This window comes from Oryctolagus cuniculus, chromosome 8 (assembly GCF_051225735.1).
Source record: "Oryctolagus cuniculus isolate XC-2025 breed Fujian yellow rabbit chromosome 8, ASM5122573v1, whole genome shotgun sequence".
Taxonomy (NCBI): Eukaryota; Metazoa; Chordata; class Mammalia; order Lagomorpha; family Leporidae; genus Oryctolagus; species Oryctolagus cuniculus.
The window spans coordinates 110,793,372-110,807,973 of NC_142874.1; the positions used below are offsets into that span (position 1 = coordinate 110,793,372).

Sequence of the window (14,602 nt, forward strand, 5' to 3'; positions counted from 1 at the left end):
TCCTGCCATCCATGTGGGAGACCAGGTGGGGTTCCTGGCTCCAGCCTTTGGCTTGGTCCAGTTCTGACTATTGTGGCCATTTGGGGAGTGAACAAGGAATGGAAGATCACTCTCTTTCTCTGTCTGTCTGTCTGTCTGCCTATCTCTTCTCTCTCCCTCTCTGTCCCTCTCTCTATTCCTCTGCCTTTTAAATAAATAAAATAAATATTTAATTTTAAAAGTTACAACATGTTATAGTAATCTTCCAGTATCCATAACCAATCACCAATGCCTTCCCAACATGAGTTCAATATTTTGAGAGATGAAGCAAGAACTCAGAATCAATTACTTTTGATGTTAAATACACCCACATGGGTTGGATAATGTTTATAAATTGTATTATATTTTATTTAAAGTCTGATACATTCTTGTTTTCAAAAATTGTTCCTTTTGCGTACTGTACCCAAGAGAACAATGGTTGAGCTTTCAGGTCGTTTCAGACCACACGAAGGATCCTGAGTGACCGGCGATGTCCAGTCTTCCCCACCAGAGATGGCCCCCAGCAGCCCCCGCGTAAATGCCCACTCCATTGATTCAAGTGCCAACTTGAATCACCCTGACCGGCTGACTTACATGTGGTGGAGCAGAAGCCAAGTGGGGTAAAGGTCACTGCTAAGAATGTCTCCGCACTTGTGTCTCCACAGCAGCACGGACGTGCACACCGTGGCATCCCTCCTTAAACTGTACCTGCGGGAACTCCCAGAACCTGTTATCCCTTACGCAAAGTATGACGACTTCTTGTCATGTGCCAAGCTGCTCAGCAAGGACGAGGAAGCCGTACGTTGATGCATTTATTTCCGATTAAGTTCTGCGCAGGGTTTTTGTCAGTGTTCTCAGTGTTTGTTTTGTACTTGTCCCTTTGTCCTAGCCTCAGTTTGTTTCCTGCGGTGCTGTGTATCGACATCACACACATGTAGATGTAACACACACAGTTCAAGTACTATTTTTTTTTAATTTCCTTCTCTGAAATGAATGTGGCTGAGTAATGATATCAGCACTCCTCACCATTTTTGCTCACCAAGTGGTTGACTGTGATGCCACACAGCCCACACATTCCATGAAAATGCGGAGACTGTTTCCTAGTCCGCTTTTCCGTGTGTGCCCACTAAATCACCTCAAGCAATAGCTGTGGACTAAGTCATACCCACTGCCTGCCTTTAAAAAAAAAAAAAAAAACTTTATTGGTATACCATTTCTATACTATGCATCACTCATTTAAAGTATGCAACTCACTACCCAGTATATTCTTAGACTTGTGCAAATATCACTAAACTCTAGTTTTAAAATATTTACAAAATGTGTTTTACGCTCAAAGAAACCTGGAACCTCTCCCTGTTCACCTCTTTCCCCAGGTCTTAGCAACTGCTCTTCTGTTTTCTGTTCCCATGGATCTGCCTGTCCTGCACATTTCCTATAAATGGGATCATTCAACCTGTGGATTCTTGTAACTGGCTTTTTCACTGTTTGGAACGTGCATCCATGTTTTACCAAATATCAGTATTTAATTCTTCTTATTTCCAAAGGACATTCTACTATTTATATGTTCACCCACTGAAGGACTTTTGTCTTATTTACACGTTGAACTACTATGAATAATGCTTCTGTGAGCATCCATATTATACCAACATATGGTTGCATGTCCCTTCGTAGAATCGCGGGCCTATCTGTAACCTTGTGCTTCCTAAGGACACACCGCAAATTTAAATTTCTACCATCAGTGTGAACAGGTTCGAATTTTCCCATGTCTTGCCATTTTGCTTGCAATTTCTCTTACTTAACACAGCCATCCTCACGTGTGCAAAATGATATCTCCTCGTCAAGCTTGGAATGGGGAATTGCTCCGATGGCTAATGGTGTTGAACATTTTTTTCATGTGCATTTTTGCTCCTCATATATTTTTGTTGGGAGTATCATTTCTCCATTTTTATTTATGCTGAAGTCATCCCAAGTCCCTAACAGAGGTTGGTTCTAGAATCCCCCCAAAACCAGAATCTGGAGATGTTCAAGTCCCTTATATACTGTGCACATCTTACGTACATCTTCCCGTGTACTTTAAATCTTCTCTAGATTAATACAGTGTAAACGCTGTGTAAACACTGGTTATGCTATCAAGCTTAGAGAAAAATGACATGATAAAAAGAGTATCTGCTTGTTTAGAACAGAAACAATCTTTTAAAAATATTTTCAATACTTGGTTGGTTGGTTCCACAGATATGGAGGACTGAATATATTTATCTTTTATTAATGAGCTTATGAGTTTAGATAGAAGCCCTTATCAGATTGATGACTTGGCAAATATTTTTCCCATCGTGTGGCTCGTCTATTCATTTCTTTGATGGTATCTTTGAAGTACAACAAAGTCTTCAATTTTGATGAAGCCCAATGTATCTGTTTTCTTTTTTTCAGTTGTGCTTTTTGTATCATATTTAGAAAGTCTTTGTGAACAGGTCACACAAACTTATTCCTGTATTTTCTCCTAAGACTTTTAGATCCTCAGCTGTTAATTTATGTGTATGACCCTCTTTCAGTTCATTTTTTATGTACAGTGTAAGGAAAGAGATCTACCCAGTTCTTTTGCACGAGGCTTTCCAGTTGCCCCAGACCAGTTGTTCAAAGCGCTATTCTTTCTCCCATTGAATTTTCTTGGCACTGTTCTCAGAAACAGCTACATATTTTTGTGGATGCAGATTTACTCTGTCATGTAGTATTATCCATGACTGCTTTTGCACTATAACAGCAGTAGTTTTGATAGAGATCATAAGTTTCATAAACATACTACAGGGAGCAGAAGAAAATCAGATTACATTATCGATTGGTTTTTCTGGGCCCATTTATGTTTGGAGGGAGACAGGCAATCAAAAGAGTAAAAGAAATTAATGTCTTGTGAAATTTCCGGGACAATTAGGCTTTCCAACCCTCCCTACAAATGTATCCTTGACATGATCCGTCCTATCGCTAGTCTATGTTTGTCTATGTTCTGGGAATGTTGTAAATGAAAAGGACCCTCTGCTTTGAGACTTTTTTCTTTAAAAGTAACCTTGACATAACTGAGGCCATCTTCCCTTTTCAGTCACTTGTGAGCAAATGTTTAAGATGTTGAAAGAGTTTTCCTTAAATATGTTTCTCCATAAATAGTAATACTTTTGGAGGTCATAGAAAATCTTTGAAAATATTTCTGTAACGTTCACCATGGTGATGGCAAATTTTCATAACAGTATCTTTCATTGATAATATGTGAAATTCATGTTTTTAAAAAAGCAGTATGGCCATTTCCCACTTGCTTTAATTTCAAGGCCAACATGAAGAGAGAGAACATTTATTCTCTTCTGTTCTTTGTTCTCAGGGTGTTAAGGAGTTAGCGAAGCAGGTGAAGAGTTTGCCAGTGGTCAATTACAACCTCCTCAAGTACATTTGCCGGTAAGAATTGTCCCAAAGTAGGTAAAAACACTGTATTTCTCCTGATGCTTGACAATAAATACAATCACTTAGTTGCTCTGAGTTAACTTCCGGAAAATTAAAAAGCTTGATAAAGTGATCACAAAAGTTTCCTTGAACGATTAAGATTGACTAATTTTCTGATTTGATGTTTTTGAGGTCTTTCCTCCTCTCTGTATTATATATACGTTACTTTGAATTTGCCACAAAGTTATTTGTACCATGTAGGGAGTGGTATTAGAAGAAAGAGCATGTCCCTTGTCATGAGAAGGACATGCATGGGCGTCTAGATTCTACCGTTGACATTTAATGTGTCTTCATACAATGTTCTCATCCTCTCTGTATTTCAGGTTTGTAATAGATGAAGTGGTAATGAGACCATGTATTTTACACAGCTGACTAGGAACTATGGAGTTTAGGAATAGTGTCAGAGGAGGGCATTATAGTCCCAGAACTTGGGACACCCACATCCTCTATCCAAGCACCAGTTCAAGTGCTGGCTATGCAGCTTCTGATACAAGTTCCTGCTCATAAACCTGGGAAGGGGCAGATGGTGCTTCTAAGTACCTGGGTTCCTCCCGCCAGCATGGGAGACTCGAATGGAGCTCCTGGCTCCTGGCTTCAGCCTTCCCAGCGCTGGTTAATGTGGGCATTTGGAGAAAGAATAGAAGATTCTCTCTCTCTCCCTGTCTCTCTCTGTCTCTCTCTGTTCTCTGTTTCTATCTCTCTCTCCCTCCCTCCCTCCCTCCTTTCTACCTCTCTCCTGCCCCATCCATCATCTCTCCCTCCATCCATCCCTCTTCCTTTCTCTGTCACTTTGAGTTTCAAATAAATAAATATTAAAAAAAAAAAGAGTTAGTGCCAGATACTGTGCAATTCAAAATTGAAACCAGAACTTTCCACCTTAAGTTTGTCTGGTAATGGTTAGGTTTGGAAGCAACAGGACCTCATGGTTCAGAATTACAGAAGGTAAGAAATGTTTGCACTCTCAGAATGGACATTACTGCAAGACTTTTGTCTCAGGACTCTGAGCAAATACAAGTTACTGTGGTGGAGAATAGACAAGCTACATTCTCCATAAATAATGGAGAAGAAAGTCTGCTTTGAGACCCATACTGCAAACCTCTATCTCCACAATAGAAAAACCTAACTTCTCCTGAAACATTCAAGCAGATTTTTTTTTTTAATTTCAGGTATTTCAAATAAGAAATGAAACTAACTCTTGCTTTCAGTTTTACTGTAGTTTAGGTTGTTCGATTGTGCTTCTAGAATAAGTTCATGGAAAATGCATATGATGAAAAAAACCTCAATGAATTCCAAAAAAATTTTTTGCACCAAAATAAATTTATTGGAGCTGGCATTGTGGCACCGTGGGTTAAGTCACTCCCTGCAGCACCAGCATCCCTTATGAATGCTGGTTCAAGTGCCTGCTGCTCCACTTCTGATACAGCTCCCTGTTAATGCACCTGAGAGAGCAGTGGAAGATGACCCAAGCTCATGGGCCCCTACCCCCATGTGGGAGACCTGAATGAAGCTCCTGGATCCTGGCTTCAGCCTAATCCAGCAATGGCTGTTGTAGTCATTTGGGGAGTGAACCTACAGGAACTCCCTCTCTCTAACTCCGCCTTTCAAATAAATAAAATAACTCTTTTAAATAAATTTACCTTTTTGAATTTCATTCTCAATGAATCTTTTGAAGTCTGCTCATGTAATAATGATGAACCTGTGAGAATAGGCACCCTTTTACAGTCATGGTGTAGCAGTTCAGAGCATGGATTTGGATTTGGACTTGGACTGCCTGGAGTCATATTGCAGCCTTGCCACTTACTGACTCTCTGTTTTTGGAGAAGATTCTTAACCCTCTGATACTTCGTGTCTCTCATCTGTAAAATAGAAACAATAATAGTACTTACTTTTGAGAATTTAACACGTGAGCACCATAAATCATACATAATAGTGCTACCTGAGTGGTATTTTTATTTTTTGTAATGTCCTCCTTATCTCATCAGTACAATAAGCAAGCTATGAAACAATAAAAGCTCTTATACAAGTGAAGACAAGTTGGTGGATAAAAAACAAGGAGAAGGGGCCGGCATCCTGGCTCACTTGGTTAATCATCTGCCTACCGCGCCGGCATCCCATATGGGCGCTGGGTTCTAGTCCCAGTTGCTCCTCTTCCAGTCCAGCTCTCTGCTGTGGCCCGGGAGGGCAATGGAGGATGGCCCAAGTGCTTGGGCACCTGCACCCGCATGGGAGACCAGGAGGGGGCACCTGGCTTCTGGCTTCAGATAGGCGCAGTGCTGGTCGTAGCGGCCATTTGGGGGATGAACCAATGGAAGGAAGACCTTTCTCTCTGTCTCTTTCTCTCACTGTCTATAACTCTACCTGTCAAATTTAAAAAACAAATAAATAAAATAAAATAAAAAAACAAGGAGAAGGCTTACTAAAAAAAATAAAAATCCTTTCTACTAAAAGCATTGTTGTGTGCCTCTTATTTTTTAGCAACTAATAAATGGAAATAATTTGTGCTTACAACTTTTTCATATCAATAGAACTAATGTACTTTCCACTGTTGATCTTATTTTTTAATAGACTATAAATTTGTAGCTTACACATTTCTCATTTGAGAGTTGATTCCCCCTTCTCCAATTTGAGGGCTTATACCACATGGTCTCATATACCGTTCTCTAACTGAGTATTCATACAAAGGGAATACTGAAAGACTGGAGGGAAATCCGTACTATTGACTGTCAAGTCCATATTAGCAATGTCCAAATACAATGATTCCTTTAATTAACACAGAAAGTCAAGCCAGGCCAGGCCGGGGCAGATATTTGATCTCATCCCTTAAGTTTGAAGCTTCATCATTTCCAATTTACTTTCTCCATATTTGAGTGAGAAATGCTTGAATTTCCAAATAATTTTATCTCCACAGTCATCTTTGGACATACTTCAGTTCATAAATTCCCCAGTGATCCAGTTTCTTCCACTGACAAGTTTAATACAGTTGTCTTTCAATCTTATTTTTGTACTCAATAGGTTCTTGGATGAAGTCCAGTCGTATTCTGGAGTTAACAAAATGAGTGTGCAGAACTTGGCAACTGTCTTTGGTCCTAATATCCTGCGCCCCAAGGTGGAAGATCCTTTGACCATCATGGAGGGTAAGTAAATGATTAAATGATTATCTTGCATCCTTATCAAAAACAGAATCAACTGTATCTTGGTTGGCCAGAATCTGTTCTTTGAACAGACTAAGGAAATAAATGAATCCATGATAACTCTGTTCGTTGACTAAAGTTCTTTAAATGTTAAATCCTCTCTTTGACCATGAGGCATTTTCTTTTTAAGTGTATGAAAAATAACCTTTACTAAATGGTGCACCAGTAGTCTTAAAAAGCAAATGGAATTTCCACAGGTCATCTGGAAAGTACAAGAAAATTCTAGGAGAAATAGAATTGAAAGCTAAGTTTATTTTGGTGCGATAAAAAAAAAAAAAAAGGAAATCCTTGCATAGTAGAGATCTTCTAAAGTGGAAATGTATATTATGGGAAAACTGTGCATGGAGTTAAAGCATTGTGGCACGGTGGGTTAAGTCAACTCCTACAACACCAGTATCCCATATTGAAGTGCTGGTTCTTGCCCATGCTATTTTGTTTATGATCCAGTTTCCTGCTAACACACTGTGAAAACAACAGAAGATGGCCCAAGTACTTCGGCACCTGCCGTCTATGTGGGAGACCAGAATAGAGTTCCTGACTCCCAGTTGTGGCCTAGCCCAGACCTGGATGTTGCAGCTATTTGAGGAGTGAACCAGTGGATGAAAGATTCCCCTCTTTCTTTCTTTGTCTCATCCCCTGCCTCTCTGCCTTGCAAATGGATAAATGAATGAAGAAATAGGGAAATTTTTGGAACAAAATAAATTTACTGTTTAATTCTGTTTTCCATGAGCTTTCTGAAGTGCCCTTGTACTATGTAGGAAATGAAAAAAAAAACGAAGAGGTATGTTTTCTAAATCCGATGCAATTTTCAGAAAATTTGTAGGATTATTTTTAGTTAATATATATTTATTAAATGTGGTTTTATTTGACTGATTCGAAAAGACAAATTTGATCTTTTATCACACAATCATGCTTGTTTTCTTATGGCTGGAAACATGCAGGAAATTTTCTTTTCCAAATTGCAGAATACCTCAAGTTGCTTTCCACCCTGAACTGCTGCTTCTGTTTGTTTCCAACACACCTCAGAGCTTAGGTGTCTTTCTTACTTGCGGCCATTAGTATCACTGCTGTTTTCTGCAAACTGACCTAGTTGAACATGGTGGAATTTTTATAAGGAAGAAAAAAAGAAGTAAGAATGATTATTTTTAGTTTAACCATAAGCTTATTTAGTTTAGAAAGATAAATCATCCCCCTTGGCCGGCGCCTCGGCTCACTAGGCTAATACTCGTCCTGCGGTGCCAGCACCCCGGGTTCTAGTCCCGGTTGGGGCTCCAGATTCTGTCCCGGTTGCTCCTCTTCCAGTCCAGCTCTCTGCATGGCCCAGGAGTGCAGTGGAGGATGGCCTAGTTGCTTGGGCCCTGCACCCACATGGGAGACCAGAAGAAGCACCTGGCCCCCGGCTTCGGATCAGCGCGGTGTGCCGGCCGCAGTGGCCATTGGAGGGTGAACCAACGGCAAAGGAAGACCTTTCTCTCTGTCTCTCTCTCTCACTGTCTACTCCGCCTGTCAAAAAAAAAAAAAAAAAATCATCCCCCCACCCCAGCAAGTTTCATGGATCTTATTTCCTGATACTCTTTCCCTATGAAAAATGTAAGTTTTCAGTCTTTGATATTTTATGTATGAGAAAAAAAGCTTTTTTGTGTGCCTGACTATATCACCCCAGGTTAATTTCCTTGTCAAATACTAAGAGTAATATAAACTTATCATCAAATTTTTGACAGTAAGATAATTATTCCAGGAAACTTGATTTCTATTCAAACAATATATCAGAGAAATGTAAAATCTGAAACTATAGAAGCTTAAAGATATTTTAGTCCATTTTTTCAAGCATTGATGATAAATTAAAATACATATAAAATGGAAAACCACTACTACCACACCCCCACACACATATCTTAGTGAATTATGTAAGACAAACTCTCTAGAAATCACCATATAGGTCAAGAAATAGAATTTTTCCAGGTATCCCCATAGTCTCTTCATACCCAACCCAATTGCAATATCTTCTATGTTAATAATCAGATAATTCATACCATTCATTTCCTTGCAAATTAAGAACACTTTAGGGGCCAGCACTGCAGAGTGGTGGAAGAGGCTGCCGTCTGCAGAACCAACAGCCCATGTGGCTGCCGGTTCAAATCCCAGCTGCTCCACTTTGGATCCAGCTCTCTGCTGAGGCCTGGGAAGGCAGTGGAAAATGGCCCAAGTCCTTGGACCCCTGCACTCATGTGGGAGACCCAGAGAAAGCTCCTGGCTCTGGCTTTGGATTGGCGCAGCACCAGCCTTTGCAGCCACCTGGGGAGTGAACCAGCGGATGGAGGATCTCTCTCTCTCTCTCTCCCACACACACACACTGCCTGTCTATAACTCTGTCTTTCAAAAAATAAATAAATCTTTAAATAAAAAATGATACAGGACTCCCTATAATTTATTAGTTATAAATTTAGGTAATCAAACATGCAGAGAGTCTCATAGTCTGAATTTTGTTGATCATGTGTGCATGGTTCAGTGTAATATTCCTCGGTGCTTTGTATTTTTGGTAAGTTGGAATCTGGACCAAATTCATGTGATTTCTTCTGTGTGACTATACATTCTCTTTTATTTTAAAATCAGGAGGCATATAACACCTCCTTATCTCTCTTTCTATGAACTTAACATAATTCCTAAAACTATTAATTAACTGGAAGTTGAAAGGGTGATATTCTAATTCTATAAATTTTTGTATAATTTTTATTGTGGTAAAATACATATAACATAAAATTTCCTATCTTAACCCATTTTAAGTACACAGTTCAGTGGTGCTAACTACATTCAGATTGTTAGGCAACCATTAACACTATCCATCTCCAGAACCCTCACCTTGCAAAGCTGAAACTGTACCTGTTAAACACTAATGTCCCCCTCCTCTCTCTGCCCAGCTCTTGGAAGCCATCATTCTACTCTCCATTATGATGAGCTTGGTGTCTCTAGATACCTCATGTAACTGGAATCACATTGCATTTGTCTTTTTGTGACTGACTTATTTTATGTAACATAATATTTTCTTAAAAGATTTATTATTTATTTGAGAGGTAGAGTTACAGACAGTGAGAGATAGAGACAGAGAGAAATGTCTTCCATCCAATGGTTCAGTCCCCAATTGGCCGCAATGGCCAGAGTTGCAGCGATCCAAAGCCAGGAGCCAGGAACTTATTCCGGGTCTCCCATGTGGGTGCAGAGGCCCAAGCACTTGGGCCACCTTCTACTGCTTTCTCGGGCCATAGCAGAGAGCTGGATCAGAAGAGGAGCAGCCAGGACTAGAACTGGTGCCCATATGGGATGCCAGCGCTTCAGGCCAGGGTGTTAACCAACTGCACCACACCAGCCCCTATAACATAATATTTTCAAGATACATCCATGTTGTACCACTTTAACATATTAGAACATTTTATCTAAAAGGATAAAATTTCTCTTCTATTTAGTATCCCAATGGTAACTTTCATGTATAAAAGGCAGGATAAATACTGCTTGAATCTTTGCCTTTATTTACCAGTTTTAAAATAATTTAGTAATTTTTTATCATCCTGTAAAAATGAGTACTACTTCTTCCTATTATAAGTATTAATGTTGTTTTACTAATATCGTCATGATCTGATGTGTTACATTTTATGAGTGAGCAGGCATTTTATCTAGCAGTTAAGATGGCTGTTTCCCACACAATGAGATACTTGGACTCAGCCCCCAGCTCCAGCTCCTGGCTCTGGGTTCCTGGTGGTGCAGAGGCCGGGGGCAGCAGCGATGACTTGAGTACTTGGGCTTCTACCACCCCTGTGGGAGTCTTGGACTGAGTTCCTTGTTCCCACCTTTGGCAAGACCCAGCCTTAGCCGCCGCGGGCATTTGAGGAGTGAGCCAGCAGATGGAAGCTCTCTCTTTCTTCTCAAATACGTATGTTTAAAAAAAAATCTTTTTGATACGAAAATACATTATGATTATTATCCTTTACTGAAGCTCAAATATTCTCATATTTGGTCAGTAGAAGCCTCTCCAAGTTGCCCATTAGTTCTTTTGATGTGGTCATAGTAGTTTTGGAGAGCTTTCTTTCCGTTTTATGTGACAAAATTTCCTGGGATCGCATTACATGTTTCCTGTCCCAACCTGGAACAGACCCATTTACAAAATGTTCTGATTTCTTTGAGCGGGGAGAAATGATGTTTCAAGGCCACAATCTTTTTTTTTTTTTTTTTTTGGACAGGCAGAGTGGACAGTGAGAGAGAGAGACAGAGAGAAAGGTCTTCCTTTTGCCGTTGGTTCACCCCACAAATGGCCATTACGGCTGGTGCGCTGCGGCCGGCGCACCGCGCTGATCCGAAGGCAGGAGCCAGGTACTTATCCTGGTCTCCCATGGGGTGCAGGGCCCAAGCACTTGGGCCATCCTCCACTGCACTCCCTGGCCACAGCAGAGAGCTGGCCTGGAAGAAGGGCAGCTGGGACAGAATCCGGTGCTCCGACTGGAACTAGAACCCGGGATTCCCACACGGCAGGTGGAGGATTAGCCTAGTGAGCCATGGAGCTGGCCAAGGACAAATCTAAGTACCAGTAATATGTTTTGCTGCTATCAGGGTCATTCCTTCAGATGACAGAACTAATCAATAAAAAAATATATATATACATACACATTCCATACATGACATATACACACATTTACATGCTAAAGGAAAGGCACCTCACAAGTTCATACTATACTACCCACTAAATCTCATGACAATGAGGTTCTATAAAAGATTTCTTTTACTTGTTTGAAAGGCAGATTGACAGAGAGAGAGGGAAGACAGAGAGAGAGAGGGAAAGACAGAGAGAGAGCGTCCATCTGCTGGTTCCCTATGCAAATGGTCTCAGTGACCGGATCTGGGTCAGGAGAAAGCCAGAAACCAGGAGATTCATCCAGGTTTCCCTCATGGGTGCAGGGGCCCAAGCACGTGGGCCATCTTCCACTGCTTTCCTAAGCACATTAGCAGGGAGCTGGATCAGAAGAGGAGCAGCCAGGACATGAACAGGTGCCCATATGGGATGCTGGCGCTGCAGGTGGCAGCTCAGTCCACCACATCACAGTGCCAGACCTGACAATCACTTCTTAAGTATTATCTGTTACTAGTTTTATCTCCTTTGTTCTGGGAATTCTTGGTGCTCAGACACTGAAGATATCAATTAAAATATCTTGTATTTAATCACTTGCCCTGTGCTTTATCATATGGAAAATAGCTCAGAACAGCAACCTTAGTAATTACCAACAGCAGTTTGATCACTTCACTTTTAAAATTTTTCAATATATGCTCTTCAAATCCTCCTTTAATTCTTTTAATATTTCTGCAATATCTACATTGATGTATACCTATCATAGACTATGCTTCCTCCCTTAGTCATCACTTTAAACACACACACATACACACGCCTATGTGATCAAAAAGTTCATAGAAAAATGAAATTTGAAGATAATGTGAATTTTCCATGAACTTTTGAAAGTCCCCTTGTGTGTGTGTGTGTGTGTGTGTGTGTGTGTATACACATAAAACTATTTGTTTAGGGGCCAGTTCTGTGGCACAGCAGGTTAAAGTCCCAGCCTGAAGCACCAGCAATCCATATGGGCACCGGTTCTAGTCCCGGCTATTCCACTTCCGATCCAGCTCTCTGCTGTGGCCTGGGAAAGCAGTAAAAAATGGCCCAGGTCCTTGGGCCCCTGGGCCCACATCACAGACCTGGAAGAACTCCTGGCTCCTGACTTCGGATTGGCTCAACTTCCATTGTGGCAATTTGGGGAATGGACCTGCAGATGGAAAACCTCTCTGTCTCTCTATCAATACCTCTCTCTCTGTAACTCTGTATTTCAATTAAATAAAAAATAAACCATTAAAAAGTATGCATTTAGTACTCACTACCAGTTCTCATATTGATGTCTCTCAAGCCTAATGGGTCCCAAAATGTGGTCCACAGATACCTGGGGGTCCCTGGGATGCACTTAGGAGGTCTGTAGGTTCATATGAAGACTTTTTGTCCTTTTGTTGCCTTGTCATTTTTACTGATGGTACAAAAGCAATGACGGGTAAAACAACGGTATCTTAGTATGAATCCTGATAGTCATTCCAAGCTCTACTAGCATCATGTACTTCACTGCCTTGCATTTAAATGCGTGAGAAAAAGCCAACTTTTCTTAAGATTGACCTTGTTGATAAGAAATTTAATTTTATTAAATCCCTAACCTAACCATACATCTTTTTACCATTCTGATGACGAGATGAACTTGCTATGTAAAGCTTGCATGCTGTCTTTGAGTAATGTAATGATTAGCTCAAGGAAAAGCATTTGTGTGATTATGTGGAGTATGAACAGTACTCAGGTTTGTTCGTGCAACTCCGTTTTTACTTAACAACCAACAAACTATGGGCATTCAGATGAGCATTTAGCACAAATCTCAAAAATGCACTGAGTCAACCTTTGACTTCAAGAAATATAACTGGCAGAATTTGTCGCCATTGATAACTTTTGAACTTTTGTGAAAAAAGCTTGTCGCTAACACCTTCAACTTGACAGCTTCCTAATACTCAACCACTTTGTGATGACATTAATGTTGACATTAACAAATATATCTTTGATACTGTGAGTCAATATGTCAACACCTGGGAGGTTGGCATAACTTGGTGATTTTTCCAAACAGCATATTATGAGAAAGCTATGCCCATGTAAAAGATCTACTTAGTGGGGCAGTTGTTTGGCAAAGCAGTTAAGATACTGTTTGGGATGCCCACATCCCACATCGGAGTGCCTGGGTACCAGTCCCACTTCATTTCTGATTCCAGCTACCTGCTAATGTGCACCCTGGAAGCCACAATAATGGCTCAATTGCTTGAGGCCCTGCCACCCACATGGGAGTCGTAGATTGAGTTCCCAGCTCCTACTTTTGGCCTGCCCCAGTCATGGCTGTTGCTGGCATTTGGGATGTGAGCCAATGCATGGAAGAGCCCTCTCTGTTTCTGTCCCTCTGTGTGTGTGTGTCTGCTTATACATAATTTTCCTAATTGAAACTTTGTCAATGACCTAGCTTCAATAGAATACCAGTATCTGAAGGTAGGATTTACTTTTCAAAATACGAATATTTTAAAATATTCCTTCATCCATTTATTCATTCACCAGATATTCAGTAGTCAACTACCTTGTGCAGAGTTCTTCAGTAAGCCTGGGAGTGAGAAGATGAACAAGGGAGAATTTTACTTTCTAGAAATGTCCAGTCTAGTTATCCACTTGTAGACTTTAACACACTAACATTTAATCGTAACGTTAAAAATATTGCCTACATAATATGCCAATGGACTATGAGAGCAAAAGTAGGGAGTGATGGCCTTTCTTTTGGAGATTAGAGAAAATTTCAGAGAGGAAGGGACATTTAAACAGTTATAGTAAGAGGGTGAGTATCCAAGGTCGTTTCGTGTTCTGTAAGGTAATCTTAGAGTTGGTATCTCACAAACAATGGGAATGTATCTTTCACATTTCTCTGGGCTGGGAAACCTAATATCAGAGCACTAGCAGATTTGGTGTCTGGCCTGGGCCAGTTTCCTTGTTCATAGACAGCTATGTTCTTACCATGTCCTCAAATTATAGAAGAGATGAGGGAGCTCTCTGGGGTCTTTTGGATCAGGGCACTAATATTCATGAGGGTTCTCCCTTCATGACCTAATCACATTTCAAAAGTTCCACCTCCTAATAGCATTGTACTGGGTGCTAGGATTTCAACGTATCAGTTTGAGGAGGACACAAACAGTGCATCTTTGGCAGTAAGAAAGGCCACAGTATACATCAGCAATCGTGGAAGGTCAGTGATATCAGGCATATAGGGAACGTTGTGGAAGGGTGGCTAAACAGACCTCGTGTTTTCAAGGAT

At 40.6% G+C, this 14,602-nt stretch overlaps 1 protein-coding gene across 16 annotated transcripts in view; it reads left to right on the forward strand.

Annotated features, from left to right (window-relative positions):
* ARHGAP24 (Rho GTPase activating protein 24) overlaps positions 1-14,602 on the forward strand; it is an 867,261-nt gene that overhangs the window by 838,116 nt on the left and 14,543 nt on the right. For 10 of the 16 annotated variants that reach the window (XM_089303130.1, XM_089303129.1, XM_089303131.1 and 7 more), the window contains 3 exons: positions 684-816; positions 3,383-3,456; positions 6,514-6,635. In XM_089303130.1, coding sequence (XP_089159256.1) covers positions 684-816; positions 3,383-3,456; positions 6,514-6,635 — 329 coding nt within the window. The remainder of the gene's footprint in view (positions 1-683; positions 817-3,382; positions 3,457-6,513; positions 6,636-14,602) is intronic. The other 6 variants (XM_089303132.1, XM_070047912.2, XM_070047909.2 and 3 more) reach the window with 1 other exon arrangement.